The sequence below is a fragment of the Furipterus horrens genome, unplaced genomic scaffold (assembly GCF_987537825.1).
Source record: "Furipterus horrens unplaced genomic scaffold, mFurHor1.1.pri manual_scaffold_9, whole genome shotgun sequence".
In the NCBI taxonomy this organism is placed as follows: domain Eukaryota; kingdom Metazoa; phylum Chordata; class Mammalia; order Chiroptera; family Furipteridae; genus Furipterus; species Furipterus horrens.
In genome coordinates, this window is record NW_028327179.1 from 74,508,890 (window position 1) to 74,523,390 (window position 14,501).

The 14,501-nt window shown below is 38.8% G+C and overlaps 1 protein-coding gene across 10 annotated transcripts in view; it reads left to right on the forward strand.

Moving 5' to 3' along the window:
• Positions 1 to 827: 827 nt before the first annotated feature.
• CADPS2 (calcium dependent secretion activator 2) overlaps positions 828 to 14,501 on the forward strand; it is a 689,394-nt gene continuing 675,720 nt past the window's right edge. For 4 of the 10 annotated variants that reach the window (XM_090287416.1, XM_090287417.1, XM_090287418.1 and 1 more), the window contains exon 1: positions 830 to 1,362. In XM_090287416.1, the coding sequence (XP_090143542.1) occupies positions 1,027 to 1,362 (336 nt within the window). In that variant the 5' untranslated portion in view covers positions 830 to 1,026. Of the gene's footprint in view, positions 1,363 to 14,501 lie in introns of all 10 variants that reach the window. The other 6 variants (XM_090287421.1, XM_090287422.1, XM_090287423.1 and 3 more) reach the window with 3 other exon arrangements.

A 14,501-nucleotide genomic window follows, 5' to 3' on the forward strand; every position in this document is an offset into this window, starting at 1 on the left:
TCAAATATTTGCTCAATAAATGTCTACACTACACTACTTGTCTTGAGTCAACGGCATTCCAACCCAGAAAATAATTGAGCTATACCGGAGCTGAATCAGTGTGCCATTTCGCAGTATAAAATCTATCTTGCTTTATGCATCTTCAAGAATCAAAACAGTTTTTAAAAAAAGCCTAGAGCGTTTTGCTTTTTTTTTGTTTTTTCTCAAGAACGTTCCTGACTTTTATAATTTGAACTTCACCGTCAAACAGCAGAGAGCAGAGCGAAAAGAGTTTTCAAAGTCTCTCCCCAATGTTATTTGGAGTTGAACGGCTCTGTCCCCACTTTTCCGCGCTCGGGTTCAACCCTGGGTATCATGTTCGGGTCCAAGAGAGGTTCTGGCGGCTCCCCTCACCTGGGGAGCGGTGGGGGCCAATCTCTCACCCTCATGAATCTTGCGAGAAGAAAGAGGATGGAGGTTGGGTGATCACGGCAGTCCTAGTGCGCGCATACAGAGCCAGCGCGTTCAATTGCTTCCAGCCTTTGCAAACTGCTCTCTGAGGCAACAAGGCACCGGGTCCCGCAGCGCGGCAGTGCGCGCAGGCGCACTCTCCGGCCCCGCGCCGGCTCCTCAGCATTCCGTTCCACGTGTTGCTTGTTGTAGACGCCACAGGTTCCCCATCTGCGTTCTGCCGCTCTCCACAACGGCTGTCCAGCGTGAAGGACCGCCGAGTGGGCGGGCCCCGGGCTGGCCTGATTAATTCACGAGGCGCTCTGGCTCACCCCCAACTGTAACTCCGCCTATTTAATCCCAGCAGCTCCCCGCTCCCCAGCCGCGTCCTCATCCCGCCGCTTGCCCGCCCCTTTGGCTCTGGTGGTAGGAAATACTCCTGTATTTAACTCGACGTGTCCGGAAAGCCCTGGCCAGTTTTCCTTTCGTTCTGTAGCTGCTGCTGCCAGCCGCGCGGCTCCCTCAGACCCACGGGCGCAGCTGCCGGTGCTGAGGCACCTGGGGGTGGGAGCCGAGCGGCAGGGCGGCCCGAGCACCATGCTGGACCCTTCTTCCAGCGAAGAGGAGTCGGACGAGGGGCTAGAAGAGGAGAGCCGCGATGTCCTAGTGGCGGCTGGCGGTTCCCAGCGAGCGCCACCGGCCCCCGCTCGGGAAGGGCGGCGGGACTCGCCGGGGCGCGCGGGCAGCGGCGCGGCCAGACCCAGAAGCCCAAGCCCCTCTGTGATCAGCGAGGGGCTAGATGAGCCCGAACAGCAGCTGGACGAGGAGCAGGAGCGGAGCATCCGCCTGCAGCTCTACGTCTTCGTCGTGAGATGCATTGCATATCCCTTCAACGCGAAACAGCCCACAGACATGGCCCGGAGGCAACAGAAGGTGAGTTGGTTGCAGGACCGCGCTCCTCCTCCCGCTTGTTCCTTCCTGGGGTTTTCTCCCGGGAGAGCGCTGGGGACCTTCACTGTACCTCTGTTTAGCGCAGGACGCTGTAATTTTTGTTAGTCGTTGAGGGCAAGGGAACCCTTGCGGGGCGGGGGACAGTGTTTCAGCCCGCTGGGTATGGGGTTGCAGCGGACGTGTGTTCACCCCTGGCTTGATAGAACCTGTCTGTTTGGCATACGTGAAACACAGACCGACCGGGCAGCTCTGGCCGTGCGGTGGTGCACCCGGCAGGCAGCTGGGCTCTGGCCGGGTTAGAGCGCAGCTAACCGTCAACTTTTATTTCGAACGGCAGTGGCGTATCCTGTTCACCTAAACCAACTGAAGCTGGGCTTTGCTGTGGGCCTGAATGAGTGTGTAGCTTAGACGAAACAAGTAGAATCGGGACACTTCCATTGGTTAGAAGTCTTCACTAGGGCGACGAGGTGGAAATGGTCCTCGGTGAATAAAAAACAAAGTGAAATTGACAAGTTTTCTATACTGCTTAGTAACTAGGACATCAAACCTAAATACTGCAAAAGGTATGCAGCTTTGTAGGGGTGCTGTGAGTTAGTAATTCTGGTCAGCGCAGGCCCAATGAAAGAAACTCATGATAAAAACAAAGGATTGGTGCATAACCACTTCAAAACAAATGTTCTACTCCCCCTCTACTCCCAAAGAGGTAAGGAGTTTGTTTTAGGTGCAATATGTGCCAACTTTAGTTTTAAAACAAGACCTCAGAGGTTTAAGGTTCTGTAGCAGACAAAAGTAATGACTGAAATTGCCCTAACTGGATGTTTTCAACAACGGTGTAGAAAACCTCTTTAACAGAATGCTAACCTAGAAGGTTCAGCAGAAATCTATAACAGTCTGCTTGGTTTGGGACAAGATGTGGAGACCCAGAGAGATTGTAATTTTCCCCAGGCATACCTAGATGCACAGATGTTTTAGTTTCCTGAAGTTTTAACTTCAGTGTGTGAGGCATTTCTTAGAAATTCGGATAGCTTTTGAATTGAATTTTGAAAACTTGTAATTCAGAGTAAATATAGTCTTCCCGACACCTTCCTATCCCCATGTACCCATACTCTTAATTCAGGCTTAAACTAAGCAGCTGTTCTGAATAATTCATTCTCTGGGCGTGCTTATAGGATGATTCTCTACAGCTGGCAGTGAATTACACAGATCCTTCAAGTACCTAACCCTCTAGGTAATTCAGAGTCACTCAATGCCAGAACTGAAAAAGACATAGTGGTCCTCTGTGCACACATCTCATTTTGGAGGAGAGGAATGTGTCCTAGTCCCATGCCAATTGGCATGACTGAAGACACCATTCCTCAGGTCAGTTTTGAGTTCCCCGGGGACTTTTGTGAACTTTCTATCCACTCCTAGGTGAGTACCATACTTTCTCATCTGTTGCTTTGGTGGAATTGCATTGCAGTCATCCCTTAACTCATCTCAATTCTGTAGGTCAGGTGACTTTTAGTAGTCATTCTTAAACTAAGTATAATTTTTAACATATGTGTTGCAATAGGTGGTCATAAAAGTTTATGAATATCATTCAGTCTCCAGTTTTTCACTCATATTGCATTTAAGCTTATTTAGTACATTAAAGTCTTAAAAATAATGTGTAGTGACATTAAGATGCAGTTCCTGTTTGGAATATTATCCTTGAAAATGGTTTTTGCAATATGTCACTTATTAGTAGCTGATTTATACTGTACATACTTGTTGCATTTTGTTCATGAAGCGAACTCTCCATTGCTCTTTCAAATAGGGCAAATTTCTCAACGACTCCTGTTTAATTACAGGTATACCTCAGAGATATTACAGGTTCCCTTCCAGACCACTGTAATAAAGCAAATTATGATCTTTTCACTGGTGGAGGGACTTGCCTTCAATTTGTGTATAAAAAAGAAAAAAGAAAAAATGTGAAACGCAATAAAGGCAAGTGCAGTAAAATGAGGTATACCTGTAGAATGTTTGTTTCTCCAGAAATTGAGTTGGCAAGCAGGTGCATTCCCAATGCTGTTGCATATGTTCTGTTCAAAAATATTTGGAGTGTTTAGAACTTTTGCTAAATGTTGAGAGCATTGAGTGCTGTCAAACTAGTGAATTTTTAAATTAAGGGTGAAAACCCCACACAATGTCAGTAGTTCCTTTATTCAAAAGGCCTCATGCTTTATTTATTTTACACGTTGCTTGCTAAGGGGAACTGGGGCAATTTTTTGTAGTCAGATTTCCTCCTAGGAAAAAGCAAAATGGGAATTAACTATATTTTTGTGAATTTGATGTACAAGCCAGCCTTGTGCATCAAATTGTACAGTTGGGTTATACAGAGGAAATAACAGGATAATTGCAAAGTCACAATCTTGTATATTTTTATTCTGTCTTCAAGTAGACATATTGGAAAAGGATTTCATAGCTAATTTTTTTGTCATTGAAATGCATATTGCTACTTCTTTCAACTTCGAGAATTTAGAAACTCAGAAGTTGGGATCTGAAAGGGTCCTCCTCTTATAAATGAAGAAAATTAACCACAGATAGAGCCTTGCCGTGCCAGTCAGAACCCTCTGACTGCTAGGGCTGGTGAGCGGCTGCAAAGAACTGCAGTATTGTTGTTTGTCACTTGGTAGAAATGGTCCACAAAGCTAGTCAAGGATTTGTCTGAGTTGAGAATGCTTAATAGTATTAAACTCACAGTTGACAAAAACATGTCTTTCTTTGATTTTGGTTAGAAAATTTCAACTACGAAGAATAACAGTTGTCAGCCTATGCCAGTTCAGCCCTCTAACTACTGATGACTACTGATGACTTCACAGAAGATTCTGGGGGTGCAGTGGAGGGTAGTGTGGACCAGACGCTGAGAAGGCTCTGTACCTAAGTGAACATACGTGATACAAATATGAAGTAAACCACCAATGGCAAAATAACTTTTTCTCTGAAATAGTGCTTAAGCCTTTGATGCTTATTTACCTTGATTACTTTTGCACCATCACAATGCCAACTAATGGCAGTAATGGTGAACTTTGGGTGATTCTGCATCATTGGTTAAAGGGGGAGTCAGTGTTGAAAAGGGAGAACAATAACACAATAAAACAAGTCAATTATTACTTAATAAAGGCAATCTGTTTGTTGAACCTTGGGGAAAACATAGAGACCCTGGAGGAAAAAGTAGTAAAAGGGGTCCCTGGTGGTTAGAAGGTAGGGAGAATCTGACAAATATACTGACCACTACAGAAGAGGTTTAGTACATTCACTCCCATAGGTGTGGCTTTAGAGATTACAATTCTAAAATTATAACTATCTTTCACATGTTCATGACTTAAAGTGCTTATAGTTTTGGTTAGCCAGGAGTCTGTAGATTTCAGGTTAGTGAATGCTCTGTTCATTATTTTTGTTTTTATAAAGTTAAAGTCAGATGTTGAGAAGGAGCCAACTATTTTTTTTATTATTATTTTTAAGCCAACTATTTCTTTAAACTAGAAAAATTGAAGAGGAAATTAAAAAGATTAAAATGGTGGCTAATAACTTTTCATATGCTTCATATACTCATGTTCTTTGTGTTTCTACAATATGTGCATTGTCACAGTAATCACACTTACTGTGCCTTATTAACCTTTTTATATAATCACTCCCACTAGTTTGCATAATTTTTCTTAATTCTAAATTCAAGTAATGTATACAAATAATACTGTGAAATTGCAGATAATGGCAAAGCTCTATAGGTAAAAATCAGGAAGAGAGCATTGTGGGGAAATAGTATTGGGTGAAATATTTCACAGTGGGTTCTTGCCTACAACTCTCCCGTCTGAATGTCAGTTACACTACAGTAACGTGGACAGTTCTGTCCCTTTTTAGAAATAATAATCCTTTCTGATTAAAAAAAAAATCTTGACTGCTTAGGTGATTCCTCAGCTCAGGGAAAGAGCTGCTTTTCTTTAAAGAAAATTAGCTACAGATAAATTGTGAAACTATTGTCTTAAATCTATAACATTTCATTTTATGATCACTGTTTAAGTTACCTAAAGATTTGGATGCTTTCTTTTCTGAATAAAAAAAAGCTGTGATTCTTCTCCTTAGCTATACATTAGAAACACCTTAGGGAGCTTTAAAAAAATCCCATTATCCAGGTTGTACCCCAGACTAATTAAATCAATCTCTGGGTAATCTTAAAGCTTCACGGGTGATCCCAGTGCACAACCAAGGTTGAGAACCATCGTTTTCAAGGGAAGCTACTGGGAAATGGCTTATTTTCACCTATGGAAGGCAAAAGTACTTGCAATAATGATTAAGATTACTGAATAATTAAAAAATATTCCATATTAAAGGTAAAGGCAATAGGGATCCTCTTATAAGGAACAAGAATCCCCATACATCTTTATAATATTCCAGGAACCACAAAAGACCCTAAATAGCCATAGCAGTCTTGAAAAAGAAGAACAAGGTAGGAGATACCATGCTACCTGATATCAACTTAAACTACAAAGCTGTAATAATCAAAACAGCATGGATCTGGCATCAAAACAGACATGTAGATCAGTACAACAGCATAGATAGCCCAGAAAAAAACACCCATACATAAACGTGGTCAATTAATCCATGAAAAGAGGGAAACATATAAACGGGTAAATAGTCCTTCAATAAGTGTCATAGGGAAAACTGGACAGATATATGCAAAAAGTGAAACTAGACCACCTTCTCACACCATGTATAAGAAGAAACTCAAAATGGAAAAGAATATGGAGGTCCTTCAAAAAATTATAACTACCTCATGACCCAGCAATTATAATTCTGGATATTTATCCAAAGAAATCCAAAACACTAATTCCAAAAGATGTATGCATCTCTTTGTCCACTGCAGCATTATTTAAAATAGTGAAGATATGGAAGCAACCTATGTGTCTGTTAGTAGACGACTGGATAAAGAAGATGGTACATGTATATAAATGTGTATGTATACATGAATATATTAGTCCCCCCCCCCAATGGGAATTATTTTCTGGAGTGTGTGCCCCTTGTAGTCTTGAAGTACAGGCTTCCCCCACTAGGTCGGTGTTCTAGGAACCCATCTCTATCAGTGTACCAGCTGGCGTTGTGAGAGGCTGTGTTGGGCTTCAGTGAATTTTTTTGGAAGTCTTTCAGTGAGTTTGCTCATTTCATAATGGGTGATTTATGAGCACACCTGACAAAAAACAGCATGACTTCTATGCCCCACCCTTCCTATTCTCCTGATTTTGCCCTGAGTGACTTTTTTTCTCTGTATGAAAAAGTCCTCAGAGGAAAACATTTTGCCAGTGTGGAAGAGTTAAAACAAAAAACAAAAGGCAAAAGAACTAAAAGGCAACAAAATTAATGAGTTCAGAAACTGTTGTGAGCAGTGGAAAAAGTCTCAAAAAGTGTATTGCATTAAATGGAGAGTACTTTGAAGGTGACTGAGTTTAAACATGTAAGAATAAATACACATTTTTTATATTTTAATTCCATTTTTGGGGATCTCCCCTCATGCAGGTGTGTAATGAAATGTTACCTGGCCATATAAAAGAATGAAATCTTACCATTGCAGCAACATGGATGGACCTAGAGGATAGTATGTTAATTGAGATAATAAGACAGAGAAAGACAAATACCATAAGAGTTCCCTTATATGTCTAATCTAAAATGCAGACTCTTAGATACAGAGAATAAATGGATGGTTGCCAGAATTGAGGGGGGACTTTGTGGCAGCTGGGTGCAGAAGGTGATGGGATTAAGAAGTACAAATTGGCAGTTACAAAGTAGCCATGCGAATGTAAAGTATAGCATATGGAATATAGTTAACATTATCGTCAGTAATGTTGTAATAACCAAGTATGGTGTCAGATGGATTCTAGACTTATGCGGGGGGGAATCACCTGGTAGTTATATAAATGTCTAACTACTATGCTATATACATGAAATTAATATACATATTGAATATCAACTATACTTGAAAAGTAAAATTAATTTAAAAATCTAACCTTCATAGAATCAATACAGTGGGATGCCAGTGCATATTAGGATTTTAAAGTCTTCCAGTAGGTGATTTGCTGGAGGTGATTAGATCACATTAGCAATTGTGTAATTTATTCATAAAACCACAGATAGATTACTACATTAGCAACAGAAAACGTAGGATGCTGAGAGTAAGCCTGAGTTCAGCTTTCCAGTCCAACATGAACTGGGAGGGAAAACTCAGTGAAATCTCTGAATAGAAGTCAACACTGAGTAGTGCCTGACTGAAGAGTACATCTCACAGAGGCCTTCCAAGATAATCAGTGGGGGCAGTGTTTTCCAGGTATGCAATAGTAATGCTTATAGGTTTTTCAAAAAGTTAAATTTAGAAGGCATTCTCAAGTAACTGTTTTAAGGGAATTAATTTAAAGTATTTAAAGATCTTATGTACTAACGTTCTGATATGTTTTGCTGTTTCCAAAATTCTAACATTAGGTGTATAGTAAGGAAAGCACCTATTTTTCTCAAACTGCTTTAGTAGGTTGTTGTTGGAAGTTGGGAGCCCTCTATTTTGTAGAGCATCATTGATGCCCTACTTTGCTTCTTGAAACTTTATCACATCACTTTGTAAACTTTATGGCTTGAATATTTTTATAACCTTCAAGTTAGTGATGAATTTTTACAGTGAAAATGTTACTGGGCCAAAGGGTATAAATAATTTAAAGGCCATTTTAGCCAATTTGAGAGCTGAGATAATATTTAATTTGCTTTCTGATTGCTTATGAAGATAAATGTGTGTGTATATATATATATATCGTCGGCAGCCGTCCGTCTCGAGAGACGATGGTGTAGCTTCTTAAGAGTCTATCTGCACCGCCGAGAATGGCTGTGCAGTCCGACTCGGGAGTGACACGGTATCTGTCTCCTCTCGTGTTGAATCGACATCTTGCGATGACGCTGGAGTGTCCTCTCCAGTGAAGCTGAAGCTACAGAGCCTGGGCAGGGTGATATGGAGGGTCTGCTGTTGCCCATGCAGCAGACCCCCCCTCTCTTCGCAGCTGAAGGGTCCAAGGGAAAGACGGAGTCAATACAGCTTGGCTTCAGGTGCGCCTCAGGAGTTGCCGGTGTTGACTACAACGTCAAACCGCCTTAGGGACTCCGGCTCCGGATTTTCTGTCGGGGTTTACTCCCCTAGCCTTTCCCCTAAAGAGGTATGCCGCAAGGCAGCAGAGGTTTTTTGGAGTCAGAGTTTTCCTTCTCTGATATATATATATATGATATCCCTTCCCCATTTTCTTATTGAGATTTTAGTTTTACTTAACAATGTGAACCCTTTATCAATATGGTAAGGATAGTGTTCCTTTGTGGAGGGTATTTCTATAGTCTGCCTTTCATTTTTATACTAAGTATATTTCCATTTATCCTAAAAACTTATTTCTCATTTATGCTTTTGGACAATTAATTTCCTGTCTGGAATTAAATGTTGACACAAGGAGTTGACTTTGTCCCCCAGATAGCCAAATAATTCTTGCAGCCTAATTTTTGATTAAGCTCTGCTCATTTCTAATCTATAAGGCCAAATTGTTCATATTCTTTCATTAATTCATTGGTTAAATATTTTGAGACCTTATTATGAGAGTTTAGCACTATTCAATGTGCTGAGAATATAGAAGAGAATAGAAAAAGCAGGAATCCTCTCGTGGGCTAATGTTCATTAACATACGAGATCTTTTCAGAATGTATCCAGCCATGTAATATGAAAAATAGACATTTATTGAAGATACAAGATACAAAAAACATTGTACATAGGAAAATGATGCCTCAATCCCCTTCAAGGTAGGCACCTTGGGACCTCATACAGTTCTCCCAATTGCCATCAGCTGCCATGTTGTATTTTTATGAATCTCATTGACAGTTTGAAATCTCTTACCTTTCAAAGGTGATTGTAGTTTTGGGAAAAGTCAGAAATCACAGGATGCCAAATAGGGCTGTAGGGAGACTAAGTCACCTGAGTAATTTGATGTTTTGCCAAAAAACTGCACAAGACGCAATGCATGAACAGGCACTTTGTCGTGATAAAGCTGCCAGTCACCAGTTGCCCGTAGCTGCAGCCTTCTGACTAATCCGAATAGTTTTTATTGAGGAATGTTCAAACTTAATGCAAAATTTGATGCAGATCCATTGCTCTACTTGTTCAATCATTTTGAATGTGACAGCCACACAGTACTCATGCTCACTCAACAGCCTCTACTTGCCCCCACTGACTAGTACAGTGAAGTCATTATTGTTTACACATGCACATCACAGTCCACTCTCCTTGGCTGCCAGTTTACATGGATAGCATGCAAACTATTCTCCTTCTATTAACAATGGCTGGACTTTTCCCAGACAGACTTAGTATAATGTGTATATATGTTTCTCTTTATATCTATTTCTGTGTTACCTATTCTAATTCATTAATCTAGTCCTCTTTCCCTGTTGCTGTTACCATATAATTTAGATTTAAGATAATTTTATCATATCTTTTATTATGTGATAGGGTAATATGTAATTAAGTTTACATAAATATTTATTTTGACTTTAGGATGAAAATTTTGATAAAAAATAAGTATTATAGTAATAATTTCTATCTTATTTTTGTTCATCCCCTATCAATGGCTAAATTACCCTACTATAATTGTATTTTTAATTTATTTTGTGTTTAACTCATAAATTTTGATGCCAGATTCTTAATAGTATGATGATTCCTAAGTATATACTGTACTTATAATCAGTGAAAAGTAACTGCCTTTGATCTATTTAGAGTCTATATGTGTTGGACAAGGATTTTAATTTGTCCAGTTTTATTTTTGAAACTACTTTAGGGGAGTTTTCAGAGACATTGATAGTTATCTAAAATACATACTCACCAGTCCTGGCTGCTGTGGCTCAGTGGATTGAGCGTCGGCCTGCAAACCAAGTGTCGCTGGTTTGATTCCCAGTCAGGGCACATGCCTAGGTTGCACTCCAGGTCCCCAGTTGGGGGCGCGTAAGAGTCAACCAGACATTGATGTTTCTCTCCCTCTCTTTCTCCTTTCCCCTCTCTCTAAAAACAAATACATAAAATAAAATACAAGTTCATTAAAAAAAATACATACATACCTATACTCATGTTCACCTATTTATACATATAAATAGCTATGTAGACAGACATATGTGTACATATGTTGAATGATGAATGATGAAATGAGTTGAATGATGAAAATTATTAAATATTTAGATATTTTTAAATAACAGGATACTAGAATATTAATTGGTCTGAGTTTGCCTACTTTGGCTTCTTATTTCAGAGAAGCTAGAAATTGGATTTAGTTCTGTCAGTGAATATATCTTGTACTTTTTTTGAAGTATGTCTCTTGAAAATGTTTGCCAATGTGGAAAAACCTGTTTCTAAAAGTCATGAAATGTATTCATAAAAATATCAATCCAAAGAATGCTAATTACTTACTTTTAGTTGTCACCAAAAATCAAGGTTTCTAAGAATCAAGAATTCTAATTAAGTTGGAAAGAAATTGTATAGTCTGGTAATAGAAGCTATAAAGTATTGAAAACACTGGTTGGAGAAATAAGAAGAAAATAATTTGTTCTAAAGTTGGTTATTTCTGAATGAGTTAAGCAAACTAAAAGAAACTATGTAAATTGAAGAAAGATTGTGTACATCATACAGAGCCTGTGTAAGATCTTGAAAGGAAATTACATAGTTAAGCTGAATAATGAATTTAATTATTTAAATGAATATAAAAATCAAAAATAAAGTTAGTACAGAATTTGGTTCTGTTTGTCTATATAAAGGGAAAAATTTTTTTCTGTATATGCTTGGAAAGTAAAGATTCTACATAAAAAAAAAGTAGTTGTGTTATATTGTAATAATCAGGTACTTGATTAATTAAAACCCATATTCTTTATCCTAAGACTAAAGTTTTGCGAGCCTTTATTTATGTTAGCTACCTTTATTGTCACTTTGAGTAAATAATTTAATATTTCATAATGATATATAATCTTTTGATCAAATATGTTTGACAACCTTCCCAAGGTTTAAATTTTAAGAGACATTTTCTTGACCTAAGATTGGTTTTGGGTCATTCTAATGCGGATTTATTCTTTCTCCTTATGAAGAAGAAATTTTGAACTAATTAGGCTTATTTGATGTGCTTAAAGTACATGGGAAACTTTGTTAAATAAAAAAATAAGTCATGTTCTATTTGTATACACATTTTAAATATTAAAGTGAATGTTTTAGAAACTATATAAAAATCCCGAAGAGTCTACAAAGTTCTGATATGTTTTGGAATGTACTGAAGATGATTGTAGCTTTTGCAACTTTTTATTGAAAATATTCCTAATTTTAGTTTTTTTGTTTTTCAGACTTAAAGAAACTTGTTTTATTCTTAAAGCAATTTGGTAAATTATACTTTCATAATCAATATTGAGGCATTTATATTTTTCTCCCTACCTGATCCCTCTGGTATTTGGAAACTCTTAGTGAGTAGTATATTTCCACGGCAATATATTTATTTGCGTAAATCCAATAGGAATCTGATTTTTTCATAACAGGACACATAAATATAGTTTCCAATTGTGATTTTTATTAACCAAAACTTTGACTGGAATGTCATGTGTGAGAGAGGTATGCCTAGACTCTGGATTAAGCAAAAGCTTTAAGGAATGAAGATTGATTTTGAAATGATAAGCCCCTTGAAGGAATGGCTTGGTACCTTGCTTACTCATAAGGTTAATGGCAGTCTTTCCAGGTGAGGAGTGAAGATTGCTTTCCTGGGAGATGGCACGGAAGAACTTCAACATTTTGAACTAGCAAAACTTTATTTCTTAGTATAAAGAATATTGGTTTTAATTAATCAAGTACAGTACATGATTGTTACAATATAACACATAATTATTTTTTAAAATATAGACTCTTTACTTTCCAAGCAGAAAAACTTTTTCCCTTTTTACAGATGAAACAGAACCTCACCCAAAGTTATAGATATTGCAGGCAAAGCCTGATGGCAGCTGGATGGCTTGACTTCTCTGCCTTGCAGGGCTTAATTAAAGTTCAATCTGAAAATTCTTTAAGACTTCAGCAAAGCACATTTAAGAAAACCTGTATAATCAACTGCTATTCCTGTTGTGTTTAAGCAAATAAGGCCAAATTGAAACTGGACTTAATGCAGTAAATTAAATGGTTTTAATTTGGCTCATTGATAAAAATGAGGGTGACTTCGGTGGGTGGGTTGTGTTTCGGTAGACTCTATAATACATTTATGGGCATTAACCTAGTTCAGTTAATTATCTTTAATGTTTTATTTTTTCATTTATGAACGGAACCGTATCCTAAATTTTTCTACCTTTTGCCCCAATAATACTGAGATTTGAAATACAATTTGTCTCTGCCAGGCTACCTGCCCTACTCGTACTCAGAGAATGCCACCTCTTGGCACCATCACCACCTTCTTCTGTGTCCAGGCCTTATAACCCCTCTGACAGAGAGCAAGGATCTCTTAGCTCTGCAGAAAAATGACATCCCTCTTCAACAGGAAGCAGTTACAGAAAAGATCCTGGACCCCTTTTCCTTAAGGGATTCAGAGGCAGGCTCCTTGAAGGGGAAATATAGTAGGCAGTTAGACAAAATTGGAGCAAGGATGATGATAGGCCAGGTATGAAAGGTCACCATGGCAGAAAGCTATGAGCATAAGAAAAAGAAATGAATAAAAAAGAACACATAGCAGATGGTGAAATAAAGTGATGACTCAGATAATGAGTGAGGAGGCCCAGGGGCTCCTCTAAACACCTCCTGACCCATCGTTATTCCCCCACAGGACCCCCTGGGTACAGTTGTCCTTGGGGAACAAGTTCATTAACTTTTTAATAGACATGGAAGCCATATACTCTGTATTTAAACACCAAATTGACTAAAACCACACAACAGTTTCTATCGCAGGGATAACAGAACAAATATGATAATAAAACTTCCTCTAGCCTTGAGCTATTTTCATAGATACCACAAGGACTCAGGTCCTTATTAGGAGGAATTTAATTAAGGTTTAACCATTCTTTTCTTTACAATGCTTGTCTTTACTGTTTTAAACCTCCTTATGACTTGTTTTTCCCACACCAGAAAAAGTATATCTAATCAACAGGTGCCTCTAAAAAATATGTCTGCTTTTAACTCATAATATTTTGCTTGACAACAGGCTCAGGTTTTTCATTCCCCTAGAAAATTCAGAGGACATCAATAGCTCTATAGATATGGAGGAAGAATTGACAGTGGGGAATTGTAACGGAATAAAACCTTTATACTACTGACTTAGCATGAAATAGATTAAGATATACTAACAAACTGGTAAAAACTCACATAATGACAATTTCTTTGTAAACATACTGCAAGCACCAGCAGTTCCAGTTCCTGCTTGTACAAGAAACGGCCTTAACCATGACTTTGGGTGATGCATATTGCCCAGCTATAGGAATTTGGCTGGCACTGACCACTTACTTCCAGGATGCTGACATTAAATATCCATATTGGGACCACCAGAGACACTGCCAGCATGTCCATGCTCTGTCCCCCTGATCTCTTTGTTCTCCTTGTTGCTCTCTCTTCTTATAAAAACCCCTACCTGCACTGAGATGTTAAGATGGGCTTTGAGATGAGAGACCCCATTTTCCAGATTGCTAGCACTTTTCCTTTGTCCTGACTGCTGTAGCTCTGTTGGTTGGGCATTGTTTCACAAAGCAAAAGGTTGTTGGTCTGATTCCTGGTCAGGGCACATGCCTAGGTTGTGGGGTTGGCCCTGGTTGACGTTTCTCACAACAGTGTTTTTTTTTTTTTTTCTCTCTCCCTCATTTCCTCTCTCTCTAAAAAGAAATATAAAAACATAAAAAAATAAAACCACTTTTCTTTACATTAGCACCTGCCTCTCAAGTATTGGCTTTCATAAAGTGGCAGGCAGCCAGACCTGCATTCGGTTACACTCATTTATTTTTTCAAATCTTTTATACTTTTATTATTTATTCTATTACAGTTGTCCCAATTTTTCCCCTTTGCCCTCCTCTGTCCAGCCCATCCCCTACTCCCACAGTCAGTCTCCATACCA